General features: G+C 37.3%; 1 protein-coding gene across 2 annotated transcripts in view; it reads right to left on the bottom strand.

Annotated features, from left to right (window-relative positions):
- Positions 1 to 20,633, bottom strand: part of POU6F2 (POU class 6 homeobox 2) — a 303,094-nt gene that overhangs the window by 158,126 nt on the left and 124,335 nt on the right. For both annotated transcript variants that reach the window (XM_048951249.1, XM_048951250.1), the window contains exons 3-4: positions 17,405 to 17,496; positions 16,222 to 16,450 (exon numbers count right to left, since the gene is read on the bottom strand). In XM_048951249.1, the coding sequence (XP_048807206.1) occupies positions 16,222 to 16,450; positions 17,405 to 17,496 (321 nt within the window). The remainder of the gene's footprint in view (positions 1 to 16,221; positions 16,451 to 17,404; positions 17,497 to 20,633) is intronic.

The following is a 20,633-nucleotide window of genomic DNA, read 5'->3' as shown; positions in this document are numbered from 1 at the left end:
CCAAGTTCTAGGTTCAAAACGATGCTTAAACACTTTTCTTTTAAACTTCCATAGCTTTTTCTATAAGTTCTGTTTGTCTATCTAATAAAAGATGAGAAGGATCCTTGTCAACTAACAGCTTTACAGTTTAAGTCAGGCCAACTGACACTGACTCCAAGGAGCCCATTTGGAGAGTCATAGGAAAGCAGCAGAGACAGCAAATGCAGCTATAAGGAGATTTAACTTCATGATCTCTCTTAATTCCCTGAAGACAACAGTTGAGGAATCATCAACTTGTGAATATCAAGTAGTGTTAGAAACCTGGATTTATGATATTATAATACTACCTTGTTACATTTCGGGGTGTTTTTTTCTGTTGTTTTGTGTGTGTGTGTTTGTGCGTGTGGAAAAAAAAAAAAGGCTCCAACAAGGGCAGTACTCTGTATTTTTTGTTTGTCTCATGTGATCCAAGGTAATAAAGTATATTAATAATCCTTTCCATCACAGACTGCAAGACTAAACTCTCCTTACACTGTCCTCTATGGTTAATGGACATCATGTTGATTTTATTGGAATTCTTCTGCTGACATTTTGACATCAGTCAAGTATTTATTTTAATGACAAAAAAACAAGTGTTATCCCTGGTATTGTACCTTAGAAGACAGTTAGATTATATTTCATGAATTTATGTATATTACAGAACTTCTGTACTTTTTGCTTATGGGGGAGGAAAGAGAGACAGAGAGAGAATACAATAGCTGAAGGAGTTAGATCCATTCTTCTATTTAAAATAGACTTCCCAGTCTTTAACAGCCCACAAAAATTAAATGATGTCAATAAAGATTTGGTAACATTTTAAATTAACTCCAGCAGAAATAGAGTCCACTTAACTATTGTCAGGAGGAACCAAAAAAAAAAAAAAGGCTTTTGTGGTTCATTTGAAGCACAGCCTCAGAAGGAAAACCGGCTGATTGCAAATGATACAAGGCTGAGGTTACACGAACTTAGTATTAACTTTACAAATCAGGAACTTTATGATGAAATGGATCTCTTCATTTGAAAGTCTCCAACCGCTATTCATTACTTTGTGGTCTGTAGAGACATTATCTGATCGTTCAGGGAAGTACTTCTGGTTTGTAAAAGTGGGGACACTAAAGATCATCAGAGCCCAAGTCTGTTCCCTGGGGCCTTTTTACTCTGCTGACACTTACTGAAAATCTACTAGCAATACACTCTCTAGAGCAGCAATCATTAACTCATTCAAAGTCACAGGCACAAGGGGTCTGGGGTTACCAGCTATTAATTAGTGTAATTATTCCCAGGATGACAATTACCAACTGCAGGATCCACTTAACATCTATTCTCAACTCTTGTCTTTCTGCAATGCTAATGTTTCTAATTGGTTCATTTACTACCATTTACTGATTACACTCACCATGGTATAGTGTTTCAGATGGACAGGATGGAAAGCCAATACCTAATATTGACCTTTATAGTATCCTGTTATTATAAAGGCTGCTCCTTCCATCATTAGCCAGATCATTTTATTGAAAAACATATGTACTGTTTGTGATAGATTTGTGATGTTTCTTTTCTTTCAAACATCCTTACAAAATTCATTCGCTGGAGAAGTAATGCATTTCAAATTACTTTCTTCAAAAAATGCACTTGTACATGCTAGTACGTTGTGGTATTGGTTGCACAATATGATATTTAAGACTATTACAGCTAACAGTGATATTCACATGGTTCAAACCAGATTCTCCAGCTGGAGAAATAAAACAATGCAACAGCAACAAGAAGCTAGAAGAGGTACAAGTCTGCAATCTGTGTTTACTTGGTAATGACCAAGTCCTGTATGATGCTGAGTCACAGTCAAATCCTCTGGAGTTCAAATAAATTAGAATACTTAGAATGCACTTAAATCAGACAGATGTATTTTTTAAAGGAACAGAGAAAAATAAATTGCATAAATCTAGTTTCACCTGCTTGAGGAATCTAACACAACTCTCCTGTGAAAGGAAAGGCAAGATGTCCACAACAAACATGACTTCAATAGGACAGAGAGGTAATGTATAATTTATTTAATAGAAGGAAGCAAACCTTTGATTGAAATATTTTTCTCTATATTGAGAAAATTGGAGGTCTCTTAAATCCACAACAGGGCAAATTTCACCAAATGCTTTAATAGATCCTCCTAACTCAATAGAACATTCATCTTTTGCCAGATCAAGCTATACAAAGTAGGATAAATCAGAAATTGTCATATATGGAGACTACAGGAGGAGAAGTAACTGTAAGAGGTTAGCACATCAGTTCCTCTTTCCAATACCAGTAAAGTGTGGATTGTTGAAACAGGAAGAAGATTTTCTATTACAGAAGCAGGAGAAGAGTGAAGAGAGTATGGCATCATGCTATTCTGATGTGTTTCTCTTTCTTCATTCTCCAAGAAGCTGACAGCAAGTGCAATCAAGGGTGTCACACACTGACAAATCAGTGTTTAAAAGGAATAGAGAAATAGAAACATATACTGCATTATGTATTCTGGAGAAGCTTTATCTCTTTCCTATTGCTGATGAGTCAGAAATTAAAAGAGAAAATAACTTCAAATCTGTGCTAATATATGGTTTCAGAAGTACCATTTGCTCCTATAGTATATATATTTAAAGAATCTCCTGGACAGCATCTCAGCTATGCAGGAGTAAGTGGAAGCAGTGTTGCTTTTAAATGTGCTGTTAGATTGTATTTGTGAGCATTTGATGTTCTTCTTTAATAACCCCAAGTAAAAGGCTGAATGAATTCAACAACAGTAGCTGAAAAAAGTGCAATGAGTCATATTATAGGAAAATGGAGAAAAGGATACAGGACTCTCCACTGAACACAATCCTATATTGTAGGCAATCTGTGATAACACCCTTTTCATTTCAGTTCAGTCCCATAAAATTACCACTAACATTACAACTCATGCAGAACACAGATAAATGTAAAAATGTCACAGAATTCTTCCAGATGGGACTTTTAGTTCCACTAGATCACCATCTACTTTTTTACTTGTCTAATATTTCATTACAACCTTCCATAAGTTAATTTTCTTTCCACTGACCATGTAAATCACAAATCAATTTTCATTTAAAATGCCTGACTACAGATTGCTCCTGAAAGCTCAAAGCATATGCTTCAGTGAGCACTCCAACATTCTTAATGCACATTAGAAAAATGTTGTGGTTTTTTAAAAATCTTTTTAAAGGAATTAATTTTACATTAATGTCTGGCATGAGACCCAAGTCGTGGTACTCCTCCCTACCTTCTCTTACCCCATCTTTAAAAAGCAGGTGCATTTTTGAAATGTAACTGCATGTAGAGCTAAATGTCTGTCATGACAACGATATTCACTTCCAAACAAAAAAATCAGGCAAGAATATAAACTGCTTTAAATTTACAGAAAGTAGTTACAATTTCTTAATCCCAAACCCCTACTTTCTAGGGGAAAGAAGACAGAAAGGGAAGAAAAGGAGGAAAACCATTCGCAGCCCTGTCATTGTGCTTATTTGAATCATACTTTTTCACATGTTCTAAGTGTTTGTATAACTCAAGGAGTGGACTAAAATATATGGCCAGTACTAGCTTTACGCATGGAAGCAGCCAACCCATAAACCAATGAGAAATGCCCGTGAGACAAGCAAGATACAGCTTTATACGAATTCCTAGAAAATACTGTGGAAATAGTATGATCTAAAATGTTATTTTCTTCAGTTAATTTGAACATGGCACTCTCCCTCTACAAATCTGTAGGCATAAGTTTGGCAAATCTGGGCTTGGGAATGGTTTCTAAGGCTGTCTCTGCTACTGTCCTCTTGAGAAACATTAGACGGTCCTTACACTTCTCCTTGCCTCAGTTTCCACATTGCTAAACATCGAATGATTGGAGTGACACTTTCAAATGTTAAAAGAGATCACTTAAATGCCTAAGCTGACAAATGCATAAGCAATCAGTAAGAGGCAGGACTCATCTTGTGGTCATTTTATGCTCTTTATAAGTAAACTTGATTTCCTCACATCAGGAATTTCTCTGATGTTTAATTTGAAAATGTTTTCACATGTTCTTGTCACTAGAGAATCTCAGCATCAAACTTTAAATGAGCAACAGAGCAAGCTGGTGTCATGGGAGAAGGAAGAGCTCTGTCTTGGAACATGCAGGAATTATAATCCTTTCTAATGGCACCATCCCAGGTCACTGAAGTCTAATGAACTGATGAAGCCCAAGAGAGGTTCCTGCAGGTTTCTTTCCTCGTCTGAACTCACACTGAGGCCTACTTTTTAATTTGCTGTCTCTTTTCCCATGTACTGGAACATCCATATCTAACATCCACCATTCATACCTACCTCCACCTATGGGATCGTCTTTCCATCTCTGAAATACTCTTCCACACTGTTTTGCATCACTCTATCACATCTGTTAGGCAAGACAGTATAGCTTTGAATCCCAACTTTTTGAAGCACTCTGACACTGGGATTCTAGCTTGGGGGTGATGGAGAAGGTGTCAGTTTAAATAAGGCTGAGCGTTCATGACAAATGAAAGTAGCTTTGCGTTATGTGGGACTCTTTCTCATAATGCAATGTGTCAGTGCTGACCACTGAAATGGGGGAAGGGAAATTCTGCTCTTGAGCAGTCCCTGCAAACAGTGTCTTGCCAAACTATTTGCAGGTTATGGTCAGCCAAACCCTAAGGATCTTCACTCTGGGGTTTTTAAAACTCAAACTCCCAAATGTCAATGGAGACTAAAGCAGCATACTTCACATGAATCTGCCTCACTAAAACTGAATGTTGAGGGCCTTCGGAAATGGCTTTGTGTGGCCTTATTACAATCACCACTTAGAACTGACCCCTTGCAACAACAGTGTGGGATTACTTTAAATATGAGAAGGTGTTGGGCAAAAACACATTATCTAGGATGGATGCTATTCACAGCAGTAAATTCTCCAAAAACCCATCTATTAATAGTCAGTGGAATCTTTACAGAGCAGGCATTACAATTAAGAAAATCTATCCAGTACTTTAACTAGACTTCTAAAGTTAACTTTAGCTAAATAAAAGAGCAATTTACTGAGTTATCTAGACAGAGAGAGGCCCACAAAAATATTTAATGACAGATATACCTATAAGTTGGCTCAAATGCATGGTTTACACTTGCCAGCAGGCTGTGCTTTTTGAGTTATGCCTCACTTGTCTTTTTATTTTTCTTTTAATGTCTTTTTTTGAGTCAGCAAAGGACTAGTAAATGCACCTTATGATCAAGAGGTGTGCAACTGAAAAGGGATCTCAATTAGTGTGGCCAGAAAACATGTTAGATACTTGAGCATCTTTCAATTAACTACATCCTCTGCTTCTGTATATCCCTTTAGTTTTCAGGAGTTTCTCTTCCAGAGCCGGGACGAGGCTCCTGAAGTTCCACAGGGCCTGTAAAAGTAGGCATGTCTGCTCATAGGAACAAACTGGGATGTGAAAAAATTCTGAAGGTGTATTAGAAAGAAAATGAAAGTCTTCTCAAGAAAACCACACACTCTAGTGAGAATCTTTTCAACCACCCAAGTTTTCATGGATCCTGATTACTTCTTGATGAGGAAACTAACATCCATACACAAAACAAATTGTTCAGGAAGCCTGCAATTCCACCGTAAATCACATCTTAATAACTACAGAATTTCAGATTTATATATCTAAATGGTTGTTTCAGTGCTTGTGCGTAGTTTTATATACACACACATTTAGGTATTCCATTTTCAGCATTTTCCTACAATTACTAAACAGAACATTACAGCTGCTGGTGGCTAAAATCAAATCTGACAAGTTAAATTTAACTCTGCAAGTGCCCTGGCAGAGTTATTTATTAAATAATAATAATATTAAATAACACAAAATAACACAACCCCCTTCAACTTGAGCAGTTGTTCCTAACGTCTCTACCTAATCAACAGTGCTCTGAATCGTCAGCAATATAGGTTTTGATTTTATTGCATGTACTAGTCATGAGTTATTTCTTTCTGTGCCACTAACACAGGTTTTAAGGCTATGTCAATATTAGCAAGTGATTAGGTGCAGCACGAGTGGGTCACCAGATGGAGACAGTTGATCCTGCGTCCCTTTATTCTCCTCTACTTGCAGTTGAGGGTTCTTAATTTGGACTGTATGCACCCTGGTTTCTTGCACTGAATGTATGATTCATGAAGATATCCAGAGGGCCTACTATGCCAAGGGTATCCAACCTCTTCCTTTTAGGGAAGACCAATACTGACTTTCAAATCATTTTACTTTCAAGCATTATTTCAGCTGGACTATTTGGCTACTCTCTGCACTAGGTTGCTTGCACAGTTATGCACTCCTAGGCTTAAAAGAAGCTGTAATTTTTTGTGTTCCTTCAAGTGCAGTTGGATACTATAAGGCAAACAGACAAGCCTCGCTCTGTCCCAGTTAGCCAAAACGGGTATAGATTGCTGTGCAGAAGAGGTGAACTAAAAACAAGTTTCACTGCTGGGGAGGGTAATAGCAGCACTGCTTTTGCATCAGTTCCCTGCCAGGCAATCCATAGACTGACGCTGATGGTTGCTCTGGAGGGAGTCACTTACCCTCCAAGCTAGAGGTAAGATGCCAGATAAGCAGTAGCCTGTAACAGGGGATTAAAAGAAGAGAGAAAACCAGGGGGAAAGATTAAGATAATTAACCTTTGTATATTGTATCCAACATAAATCCTATTGTCAGAATCTGTTGTTCAAGTACCTGACAAACTTCTGTTTCCATTATATGGAAAGTTGCGTACCTTTCATGGTTTTATAATAAACTGGAAGTGAGTAACAGTGTGATATCAAAGGAAATAAAACTCCAGTTGCTATTGCTGCTGGGGTTGCCTTCTGAATGTGGCTTACACAATATTTCATCTGTGCTGACACCTTTCACTCTCAATTATTTGGCTGCTGTCAAAACAAATCAATCAAATTATAGCACAGTGTCTTCATGTTACCATTCCACTGCAAGTTACTTGCATTAGCTTTGAGATATACGGAAGTATAAAATTTATCTCTATTATTTATTTAATACAACTTTCTCCCCTGTGAGTTAACTCACAAATACAGCAAACTCAAATTATCTGATGTCAAACATTGAATATACATAAATATCACCAAGAAATTGCAAAATAATGGCACTCATGGGAACAAAAATGCATAAAGATACACTTGATAAGTCTTACACTTACAACCAACGATGTTCTTCTGACAAATGGAACAAATAGTATATGTTTTTAATTTTAGTTGCAACTGGCCAAGGTTCTCATATTAGATAAATGCAATTTCATAAGATACAACTTTGAACTACTGTTCCTGCTAAGGCAGGGTAAAAAAAAAAAAAAAAGAGAAAGAAAAAAAAAGAAAAAGATTTAAGGAACAGATTTTGTTAGCAGTATAATGAAAAAAACAAGCAAACCTGGGTCTGAATATTTCTAAACATGCTACAGTGCTAGGAGGGAAGCATTATCTTCCTTTACAGTTCACAAACACTGATCTGGGAAAAGAAAGGCCAACATCTCAAAGAGATTCTCTGAAAGTGATTGCTTCGTTCAGATTGCTAGACCCATAGTTCTCAAAGAACATGCACAGAATTTGTTCTTGAGACATATTATTATTTTAAAAATAAATAAATAAAGGAATCAACTTTCAGGTTGCCAGTAAATGAATTTCCTGAAAATGCACTGCTGTCATTTTCTTGCTTTTTGGACAGGATGCATTTTTTGTTAAGAGCTGCATCTACTAGAATACAGGAACTCAGTTTACAGCAGGTTTATCAGCACCAGATATTTATCTCTTCTTCATTTACTACAGTTATATAATGGGAAATCAGTTGCACCGTTAAAGATACATTAGAGAATATTTGAGTTCTGAATAACTTTAAAGTGGAATATACAGGACAGACAAGAACAACCAGCACTGAATGAGGAAAGAGACTAGAGAAATAGTATCTGAGAAAATGAAAGGGAAAGATATCAAAGAATCAGATTCTTTAAATCTAAAGCATCAGTGTTGACTTGAACATGAATTAAATCATGGAAGTGAAATGAGAAGCTTGTTTTTATGCTGAAAATTTCTTTTCAACATTGCATAATTAGTAATAATGAAACATAAAAACAAAGTGAAAGAAGAGTATGCAGAACATGTTAAATATATAGCTTATTAAATTTAAAAGCAATATTGTTCTTATAATGTGCAAGTAAATAAAACCAAGACAGGCAATGGTCTTAGAATCTGTAGTGTGGTGGATCCGATTAATCTCAGCAAAAAATTCCAGTCCATCTGCTGGCTGGAAAAGGTCACTATAGGTCCCAAATGTGGGAAATTCACCTTATTATTCCAGATACTGAAATCATTACTAGGCCTCACCAATAGCCTGTTTTAGACCTATGAACCAGAACAAACTTAAGAATTAAGAGTAAAATTAACTTTTACAAGATCTAAATAAGTCTGAAGAGCTCTACATATTCAACAGCAGTGACTTAAAGCCTTTTTTGCAGGAAAGCATAGGGATAACTACCAGAACATTGACTTAAAGGTGTTAAAAGAGTGCAGAAAAGGTGTGAATTATTTGCCCTCATACAGGATATCTGGGGTGGAGCAGAACACCAATATGAAGCAGAGCTTCATGAGCCTGCTCTCTGCTGCATCTGCCAGAGCTACGGGCTTGCAAAGACAAAATGTTTCAGGGATGGTCTAAAGCTTCAAGAGTCAGTGGCAAAATGCAACTGAGGCATGAGGATCTCCATGGATAGAGGATTCTACACAAAGGACATAAAATCCCATAGTTACCTGGGGACAAAAAAATCCAAGCAAGTTTTACTTTCATCATTACTGAGTTCTCACGACTTTTCTCAGGTGACAAAAGATAGGGCCTTGAGATGTGCCAGGGAGGGATTAAATTGTTTATTAAGACAGATTTCTTCATAGAGAGGGTGGTCAAGCATTGGAATGGGTTGCCCAGGGAGATGGTGACATCCTCATCCCTGGGAATATTGAGGGGATGTACAGTGTGGTATTAAAGGACATGCTTGTTGATGGGACTTGGTAGGTCAGGCTGGTGGTTGGAAGGGGTGGTCTTGAAGTTCTTTTCCAAACAAATTGGAAAATCTCTAATTTCTAATTTCTACTTTTAAGTAAATCTCAACAGTAGGCAGAATTTATTTGTTTATTTTTTGAAAAAGAAAAGAATGTTGTAAAATGTTTCAAGATTCATAATCTTCAAGACTGTAACAAGACAGACACAACTCACCTACAGAACTTATGATGAGAAAAAGATACAAAAAATACAAGAGGAAGTATCCAAAAAAAAAAAAAAAAAGAAGAAAAAAAGAAAGAAAGAAAGAAAAATAAAAGAATGAAAAGAGGCCTGTGGTTCTGTAGACTTTAAAAACATTTCATTAAAGGAATTGACTCCCAAGCCATTAACTTGAATGTTTCATGGATTCAAAATTCACACCATTAAAAGTGCCCATAAACCCAGTGGGTCAATAAAGACTTTGTTGTTTTTATGAGTCCCTAAATATATATGTGCTTGATTAGAATCTCACCGGTCTATCATGAACCGGTTTGTGTGCAGGGAGTTTTTAAAACATGAATCATAGGATTTTATTAATACAAACACAACAGAAAAACAAAGGAAATTAAACCGCAAGGACTATAAATGTCTGACTTAAATCCACCAAGGCAAGGAAATTAAGAGAGAAGGCTGCAAATCCATCCTGGTAATCCTTCTGTAACTCACTGTATTGCATTTAGGAGTCTTGGATCAGCATATGAGCCATAGATGCATATGTCATACAGATGCACCTATTGATTTCCATGTGATCCACCAGTGCATGCAGCATATTTGCTACAATGCACAGGTGAGGAACAGATTTACAAACATCAGCTAGAACTTCTACTTGCATTCCCAATTTCTTGGCTTTTGTAAGATTACAGTAAGTTAAGTGCTTACCATTATTGGAATGAGTTTTCTCTACGTTAATTTAAATTGTCACGGTCTAAATTCAAGATGATTAAAGGCAAACAGGTGCAAAGTTATACTTTAAAAACAGCATTAAAATGCATCCATGTTCTGGTTGACAGGAATTTCATTTACAACCTTGCACACAGAATATTCCTGCCAGAAGCAGTATCAGTCTGAGTTAGAGCTAGGAGGATGACTGGTGCTGAATAAAGTGCTACGCGCCCTTAAATACCCAGGTCTTAGATACCAGTCACTCCACTGTTCTTAGCCTAGTGACCATGCCTGCTCAGAGGGCAGTTAACTAATAGGTTTTTGGTGGAAAATTGAGGATCAGTTCACTTTTGTCTTTCCCATCTGCTCCTCATCATACAAGTTGGAAACTTAGGCCCTGCCAAAACTTGGCTTGCAAATAAGTAAATGTGAACAGTTTGATTTCAGAATTAATTTAATCTATATAACTTCATTACTGATGTTGTTCCATATTCATTAGTAATGAAAAAACAGGCATTGTCTGGGTCTATTTTGAGTGGAAATCAACAATGGAGCATACAAACTTTAATAGGCCTTAAAATTATGGGCAAAAAAAAAATTAAAACAACAGTTGACACACTGTGAGCGATCAGTAAACAACCAGTAGCAAATAAATCCCCAAACCTTTCACATTCCCTCTGTGAAGGCAGCAATTTGCCACTGTGCAAGATGAACAATTAACAAGGGAGCACATCATTCCCACGGGTGAAGCCTTGTATGATGAGGAAAAGCATCACAAATGGAAAACCAGCCCGCAAAGGTTCTTGCACCTTTTCTCCCAAAAGCATGTTAAGTCCCCCAAACTGTACGTTTCCTAGCAAATAGCTGGAGACACAAAACCTACTGCATTAGACCATCTTTAGGAATGTCTGCCTGTTTTCTCAGTTCCTCTACAGCACAGAGAGGATGGAACACAGGTGTCTGAGGAAGCCTGCTGCTAGTCCATAGGCGTTCTGTGTACATCACATTATGTTTGAGAATTTATTTTACTTCTTTCCACGTACTGAGTTAGGGAGGTTTCTCTTAAAGGGTCATTAACCCCTCCTCTGTGTGAGAAAGCCCTTCACAATGACTGTACTACATGCAGCATTTATGCAGTATTAGTGGACGTTTGTTTGGTTTGAGGGCTTACTGAAATTGCTAGCGAGTGCAGCTCCTTTTCTTGGTTCTTGTCATTCATGTTCTGGTTATGTTAGTACACTGCAGAAGTACCTGGGAATAAACTATTCCTCTAAGTGAAACATCATTTTGATTATTACTGACATTGGTGCTCATTAAAATACATAAGTGAAACACTGCTTTTCTGTAGACTCTGAAAGCTATTTCATGTTACTTGAAGGGGAATACAAATGAATAGGGACTGCGTCACTTCAGTTAAAAGGGGAAAATGTTCTAGAAACCAGAATATGGACTCTAGATCAGTAAGCAATTGAGGCTTGTAGTTTATCTATTTATTTTGTCTCTTTCTTGTTTTTCATCTCTCTGACTTCTGATTTTTAAGATCTGTGGGCAAAAGGAGAAAGAGCACGTTTACTTTTTCTGTTGCTCAATTAATGATCAAATCTATGTTCAAAAGAAACAAGACCTAATCAATGCAAACAATATATATTTTTTTGCTTTTGTTACCATAATGTTTTTAACCAACATTAGTTTTGACTGATCATATTAAAAAAAAAAAAAAGCTTTCTAAATTTTTCTGCTGTTATCTGCTGTTACCCATATGAATTTATTTGAATAGCTGTTACCTAGCTGTCAAGATGTTTAATATATTTCCTTTTCCACTGTGTTGCAGCTAAAATATGATCAGCTGCTGTTTAAATAATGTAATTATTTCCCATTTTCATTCATGCAATGCTTCCTTTCAGCACTGAAGCCTTTCTCTAATGATTTGGGGAGGTAGTCTTTTCTCATTTCTTTCAGAACTCAAGACTGAGAAACTCTGACTTGGAAATAAATTATTGATACCCATTTTAAGAACAGCACAATGCATAGTGAAAATTAAACATACAAAGTCTCCACGTCATGAAACTTGCTGATTTATTTTGTTTTATTTATTTTGAGGTACAAGTATCATACAGGCTCTATAGTGGTGAAGTCTAAAACAATATTGTCTCATTGATATGCTGTGCAATAGATTTGGGCCAGCCATCGTGGAGAGACTCAAATTCTGGTCCACAGAGCATAGGTAGCTAGCACTGAGCTGGCAGATGACACAGAGCTAGTTTCTTCTCATTTCAACAGGCCTACTGTATTAAAAGGATAGCTAAAATAACATTAACATTTTAGTTCAAAATTCCTTGGCTGTCATGGAAAACTGAATGAAACGAGAGGTCAGGCTGAAGACAGCAACTCTTCAACGTGGAATCGAAAGGGATAAAAATATCTTAAGAGAACAAGACAAACCAAACTCTTTTCTTCCAAAGTAACTTTCTGTTCAGATATACAGAAATATTGTGATCTTGAAAAAGCAGATGGATTTGAGGAGACAGTACTTTTCTACAATAAACAGCTTCCAGACATTGCTCTGAGATTAAGTTCTAAGATTCTTCCCCTGGCAAGATCATTGAGAAGGATAACCAAAATTGAAAAACAAACAAACAAAAAAACTCAGAGTGATCTGACCTGCCAAAGGAGCTGCATAAACTCATACTATTCAGCCCAGATATTTTTTCCCAAACACAGAAAGGTGCATACTGACAAACACCTGCTTGGATGATGAGAGGAGAGCTAGAAGTGTTTTCTGCGTTAGGCAATAAAGGCAGGCCAAGAAACAGTGGGCTGAAATAACGGGCTGGGAATACATGGTGTTGCAGAGTACCTATCTCCCTTCCACAGCCTCATCATTGCTGTGGTGATGCCTTCTGATTTTTGCTGTTTAGAAATTGTGAGAGAAAAACAGGTTGGTAACTGTGGCTGGGAATAGGGACCACAACTTCCTTGAATGGCATTTGATCTCTTACCTTCAGTAGTTTTTGTGGATTCCAGTAAAAAGTTATGGTTGTTGATTCTATTGTTTTCTCTAAATGAGTGTTTGTGGCAAGCCAATGTTCCATAGGTGAATTTGTGTTATGTTTAGAGACCTCTGTTTACTCTAAACCATACAGCTATATTTGCCATCAACCTCCTCACATCTCAGTAAACTGTATTCTTCACATATTCTTTGTGCTTATGAAATCTGCTTAATAGGAGCTTGTAAAAGTCTAGTTTTTCACACGTGTCCAAAGTGAAAATTCACACATTTGTATTCCTTCTATTCACACACATTCAACTTACTTGCTTAGGGAGTGGATATGGTGCAGCAGTGTGTATGACAAAAGACAGTGTAATGACAGAATAATCAACATGTATAAAGTTTTGAAGGAGGCTTACAATCTAATTCTCTCTTCTTTGATGCCAAAAAAAAATTCCTATTGACTTAATGGTGGATGAGGCCCATATAGCAACTGAACAATCTAACACAATTAAAAAAAAAAAAAAAAAAAAAAAAAGATTATTTATAGCCAATTGATAACTGAAGATTGAGGAATTTCACTGGATAAGTCATAAGTCATATTGTGTGAGTAATTTCCATATCATTAATCATGCTGTTTTACTGATGTCCTGAATTCTTAAAGGAACTCCTGTTTTCTCTTTCCAAATACTTAATGCATCTCCTCTATGAATTCTATCATTGCATGCTTTTTTTTCCCCACTATCCATAAGCAAGAATTTTCATTTTCCGTCCATTCACCTTGAGATGAAATTATTCCGAGCTCCATAAGAAAATCATCTATGCACACAGTTCATACAAAAATTAGTGGAACTACCCACATTAAAGCAGGTTAAATCAAAGATTTTCTGAATTCCTACATTATTCCAGAATTCTGTAGGATGTCTTTTGATTTACCTGGCTAGGCTAGTTTGAGATGAAGATTTTACTGATGAGAGAATAAAAACTAGAGAAGAACCTGGCCAAAGAAGCTTTTGACATCTAAGTTTGATTGCACTGAACGTGCAGGGGCAGCAGATGTTGACAAGAATGGGAGCAATAAGACAGGCTGGAAAACAGCATGCAAACATGTCCCCCAGTCATCTATGTTGACAATGCCACACAGATAGGTTTAAAAGAGAAGAAAGTTGAAGAATATGGTTTGATTTTACCCACAGGGCATGAATTACCAAAGCAGATTGAAGGAAACGCTACTATAAAATCCTGTCTCTAAAAAAAATAACACACATTCTATGATTATCTTGCAAATGATCATAACAAACATGAACCAGAAATCAGTCATGGAACTGATGATATCACACAGCTAAAGACATTGTCCAGAGACAAAGCACTGTCATCCAACTCTTGGGAAGTTGTGAGGTGTTTAGAGGGATGAGAGGGGAGAATACAGAAGCGTACAAACAGCAAAGCAAGTAACTTAGTTCACGGTTGTTGTCACATTTGGGTACTTCATGGAAGATATGATTGCCTCCACCTCTACCCGATGACCCAGCAAGTCCCTTAGTAAAGATTAGAGGAAAACTTTCCATCTGTTAAAGCCATTCCTCGCAACATTTATTTGGTAGCAGAGTTGCACCTTTTAGCTAGCAATTACACACCCAAGGATAAACTAAAGAGCAAGGGTTGCCGGACTTAATCCCTAACAGCTTTGCAACACAGGGCAAATAAATGATGTAAGAACTGCACGAGCTTATGTTTATTTATAATACTACATACACAGCAGCCATAACCTGGAGCACTCCAGAATAGAAGGATACATTTTTATAATGCCTGTTTCTTCATTAAGATTTCATCATCCACCTACGCTAAAAAGCCACTTCTCCTTCACTTTGTTATATCTGTTTTTACCCGCTCCTGGTCCTGCATTATTTTTTTAATCTCCAGTTCCCTACTTTACATGCACTCTCAAATTTTAAACAAGCAAAATTTGTGCATTAGTGTGTCCTTTTCATCTATGATTTATGAATGACAGGTTCTTTGGTGCAGCTTAATGGTATGAGAGAGACATTATTTTAAACATTAAAGTGAAAACCATTTACAACTATGATAAGAGAGGTCTGTTGACATTAAACTTTAAAACATGCACAAGGTAAAGGCAAGCAGCTGCTCCAACAGGTGAGAGTACTATGCATGTAGTTTGTAAAGGAGTTTGTTCAGCACATGAGCTGTCTCTTCCTTTGCTCTGTTTCACAACCTGTAGGATTTGGTGCTTCAAGCCATTCAGGAAATAGCCAACAAGCCACAGTACAATCACCTGAAAAGCACTTAGGGGGCAGTGCAGGGCATTCACTTAATATAATTCATATTTTGGCTGAGGAAAACTTTCTACCACTTATTTCAGCAATCAATAATCACACAGATAAACAAACCAACTATTTGAAAGAGCTAAAGTTTTATTTTGATATTGCCTGCTCACACCTCTATTACTTTCATGTGGACAGCCAACTGCTGTCTGGGAAGCAACCAAAATAATAAGCAGTAAATAAATATGCATTTTATATCACATGTGTTTGGACTGCGTACTTGTTCTAACAGCATGGAACACTAAGGTGGAAGAGATATCTGGTGGCTCATAAAACTGCTTTTCAGTCTGATTTTAGACAATAAGGAGACTACAGTAGACACCTTAAGGCAGAACTGTTGCAAACACAGCACAGCTCAGAGAGTGGGAAGGCAGTAAGGCAGAACCTTACTGGCAAAGCAGTCCTCCCACAGTAAAAAAGAGACTGTGCATCCCAGGCAGTAGTGCCAGCTAACTGAGAAAGCTCTTATTTTATAACAGGATTTAGAAAGTTATTTTAAAGCGATACTCTGTTTTTAGCTGCCTCCATTCACTCAGCTACTCTAATCAGCAATGGTTAAACAGAATACTTATTTTCACGTTGCCATTTGAAATTCTGAAGCGAACTCTGAGTAGAGAACATTGATCACTGATGACAGAAAAGCCTAATGAATCATTCAAGTACTTTACAGTACTGACCTAGAGAATGTAAGAGCCCAACCTCCACTCCAGTTTTATAAAAATGCAAATATCCCTCAAGTATCTCTCAAGTATTCAAAACTAAAGCAAGCATTAACTTTCAATAAGTATCAAGAGCAACATTTCACTGAATGAAGAGACAGCTCTGTTTAAAAGAGACAAAGTGAAACAAACAGGCAAAAGACTCTGCCAGAAAAATGCTAAACACAACTTACCTTGTAGATTTTGCAATGGCAAAGTCATGATGCCTCCTGCTGCAGCTGCTGCTACCAGTCCTTGGATGTTGGTGAGATTTGCTGTTGGTAGAGTTAGGACCAGTCCTTGTTGGCCTCCCAGCTGTCCAGCCATGTTGAAAGGAATAAGAATCGGTTGATTCAGGGCCGGCGTGCCTCCTGGCATCACCCCTGCTACTGCTGAGGCTAACTGTTGGGCTGTCAGTAATGGCTGTAATGAAACACAGACAGCAGCACGCCTATTTTACCATGCACAGCTCAGTGGTACACAGTATTACTTCTTCTGTTTGGGATCCTTCGGTGTTGTAGTACAAACACGCACTTCTTCCAGTATCTCAAAGCATGCATTCTCACCAACCCAAAAAGCACTGCCAGACACTTCAGACTGAAACTGTAATTTATATTGCCATGTAGCATGGTAGCAACTTGAGTTGAATCTCAACTGGAAAATGTATCACACGTGCACTGACAACAATTCATGAACACAAGACGGCTGAACTCAAGTCAGCTCACAAGTATCTAAACGCTAATATTTCCCAAATTTTTCCAGTTGTACATTGATTGGTAAGAGCTGAAAGCAGCAGTTACCAGCAATTACCAGAAGCTCTGTAGACCAAGCAGGATGCAAAACAGTTTCGTGAAGTGGAAGAACATTAAGAATCTTCTTAGAGTATAGTTGAAGTTTGATAAAACCATGAAGTGATATGGAAAACTTTTTAAAAGGATTAACAGAGCCATGCTATTATGCTTACACTTTGCTGAAAAGAAAATATTTGATATAAATGATTATGAAATGCCTTTACTAATGCAGGAGCTGTGTGTGACATGCAGAACTGTCAGAGCCGACAAGGTTACATTAAAATTGCACTAGCTTTTTAATATTAAATCATGACTTGTATTTCAAAAATAACTTATATAAGAAGTTCAAAGCATTTAACCTCCTAAACATACAAAGCTGCTTAAATTTATCTTAAGAAAGCATACAGAAAGCTAGTCCTTTCAAATACCTTTTAAAGCATATGCAAGATACATCCACGTTCCCTTTTTGTAAGACAGAATACAGCCAAACAGAACCACATTTTCTGCATTGCACAGATAAAAGATGATCAATCGCAACTATTCATCCAATTGCATGCCTCAATTAGTCAAAAGGAAAGATACTGACCTGAGGCCCAACAGGGAATGCAGGATGGGACTGACTGGGTTGATGCTGGTCACCTGGGCTTGTATCAGACAGCACTGTGTTTCCTCTGGCCTCTAGAATCCAAAGAGGAAATCGACTTTAATATCAAGCCTAGGGACTGGCACATTATCTTCTACTCTGATGTCACATAACATCAAGCTGAAAATGACATGTTAAAGTGCTTTATCAATAACTCAAGCACTCAAATCACTTATCAGCTGCATAAATTATGCTAACATTCATTCAGAACAGCCAACTCATTCAAGGAGATACAAAAATCTGACAGCAGTGAAACTGAAGCTATCATCAACCCAGCTAATGTGGGTTGCATTATACATCAATTTACATACAGTACATGAGCACTCTGCTTGTGTGGGAACTGCATTTTCTACGCTTAGGTGAGCATCAGCCTTTCTAATTTCTGAAGGCAAAAATTATCTGAAAAGCAATCAAGTCACATCTATTTGTATCTTAATAATTTTCCTTTGCCACTTACTGAGGCAGAAAAGACTCTGATGCACAATAAAAAGGCGCTATGGAAAGTGAAAGCAAGTATGTTTCCAAATGACAGCTATTTCCCTTGCTTTCTAAATTGCACATGGGGGGAGAGCAAAACTATGTGAAACCAAGGCTTTTCACCATGTATTAAATTGATCAATATCCAACAATCAAACTGTATGCTGGGCACTAATGACTTGCTAAGCACAGAACAGAGTCCAGCCCTACCGGATTTTGCTGAAGCCTGCAGAACAGATTTGAAAAGAAAAAAGGGAAAGGAAAAAATGCCCTATCAGTCGCAACAAAGTACCAAGATGTTTTCAAAACTAAGTCCCTATCTTCTGTTTCCTCCAGGTGTAGCACTCGCATTGATTCACAAACTTTTCCAGCACTGATGGCGAGATCAGGCCCACATTTGCCTTTGAAGCTGAAAGATTGGCAGCAAGTATCAGAAGTAGCTGCAGGACTACTGCGGTCTTTCAAAAAGAAGATCCTGGCTATGACTTAGGTTTCCCGGTTAGTATGATAGCTTTTGTTCTTTTAGTTATTTTCTGATCTGGGGATGAAATCCCATTCCGAGTAAACCTTAACAAGATGCTCTTTTCCAGTGTTTGTCCTATGAATAGCAAGTGCAAGACAATTCAGAACCAGTTTATTGGCACACCATGGTGTGCTCAGGAAAAGGGATATGATTCTGTCATACTTATAAATTTTAAAGAGGGTATTATCAGCTCATTTAAAACAAATTCTTCTATATATTCTCTAAGGGGACAGGCTTATAAATAATGGAAATGTGAAAAAATACTTCAGCGCATTAAGGTACAAATAAAATTGACTGCTACATATTATTCAATTGACTTCCATCTCTACAGCAAGGTGTCAATCATAACAGCATTTTACAATAGGATTAAACAATAAGTGTGCAGACTTATGCTGAAATCAGAAAATCTGATTAATTTGTAATATATTTGTGTGTTCTCAAAGTCAGAAATGGACATTGCTTTGGGAATACTTACAAACATTCTATTGAAATATCTGGTTTGGAAGTAATAAAAATACACAGATTTGCTGACATTTTATGAGGTGAATTCTGTAAAAATATGCTTGGCATTTTCATGACCACGGTGATTTAATAATGAGAATTAGATGACCTACTATAATTGGTGAGCATGCCAACAATTGCCTAATAACCTGCAAAAAAAGATCAAATCACAAAAATTGTTATGTGCAATTTACTCATCTGAGTTACCTGAGAAGAAAAATGTAACTAGATATGTGAGACTTGATGAAAACAGTTTCTTTCAAATGCATTTCAGTCCTAATCTTGCTCCCATCCCTAAGACCAAACATAGGTTTTCTTCAGTATGGGCTCCTCCTGTGCATGATAAGGAGCTATGTTACTACACACCATTTTACCTTAGGTAATTTCCACATAATATTATAGGGTTTTCTTTTAATCTTCTCATTACAGCTCATGTATGAAGTGATATTAGATCAGAGACTCAATATCAATGAATATATCACTCTCCATTAAGATCAACTCTCACAAATCAATTTTGTTTATGCAATTTTAAGGGCTGAGAATTTTGTCTTTGCGTGTGATTTAGTTAATATTAAAACAAGCTCTTGATAATCTGTCATGTCACTAAATTACACTACGAAAGCTCTGAGAGAAGAGCAAATCTGGAGTCAAATATTTACTAGAATTAGATTTGTTGCAATTACTAAAGCTTGAGTTCTCAGAAAATAAATAAGAAGTTCTGAAGGAATATGCCTGTGCTTCAGTATTTTTTCATGGTACAGCCAAGAACCACTGTTTTCTGTTATCTGTACCTTAAGGATTTTGTCATATCCCATCTCACAAGCTGCATGTTGTACAAGTGGGTTACACAGAACCGTAAAGCCAAAATGAATTGCATTCCTTTCCTTTTGCATCGCGCTAATTGGAACCACTTAGGATTACATTCATTTCATATGGTCACTCACTGCAGATGATACATCTTTTAATTCCACTGCTTGAACGCTCTGCCTGCTTCTTTTAGCTCGCTTTCCACATGAAAGTACCTCAGTAAAACAGTACACACTTGCATGTGCCTTAACGTGGTCTGAGATAGAACCCCATATGAAATCATGCATGCCATATTCTCAAAACAAAATTCTCAATTCTCACATTTCCTCTCATGCTCATGTCTCGTACTTTATGTATTCCTCATAATATACCTCAGATATTCCTCATTCACTTACAAGGTACCTGAGCCTCTTCCAATCCTCCTTCTACAACAGACACTCAAGTCATTTATTTATTTTTTTTTCTGAAACACAAGGAAAGCAGCCTGCCAAGCTGTCAGTAAACATGGAGCAGCAAGAATTTCAGGATTAAGTTCTGTTGCACTGCACAAAGCCACAGCATCTGTTCTTTACCGCATACGGTCTTCAGTGAGGATCACAGGTCAGAGCTCCCAGAAAGGCAAAGTACAGCACAAAACCCTGTTAGAAGGCTGCTTTTCCCTTTCTACCTAATAATGCTAATGGGGTGGATCCCTCCAAGTTCCAGAAATCCAAAGAGCTGGGAGATTGCTCTGTCTCATGTACTGTTCCTGATTCATAGACTCATTGCTGCTGAGTTGGAAAAAAGCCTTCTTAAGACCACTGGCTTCCCCTGGCAAGTGTGAGCCCTTGCATTATTTTCCCCTTAGCCATTTTCCCATTCCCA

The sequence above is a fragment of the Lagopus muta genome, chromosome 7, assembly GCF_023343835.1.
Source record: "Lagopus muta isolate bLagMut1 chromosome 7, bLagMut1 primary, whole genome shotgun sequence".
Classification (NCBI taxonomy): domain Eukaryota; kingdom Metazoa; phylum Chordata; class Aves; order Galliformes; family Phasianidae; genus Lagopus; species Lagopus muta.
Note: the sequence above shows the minus strand (reverse complement) of the source record. Positions and strands in the feature narration are given on the sequence as shown.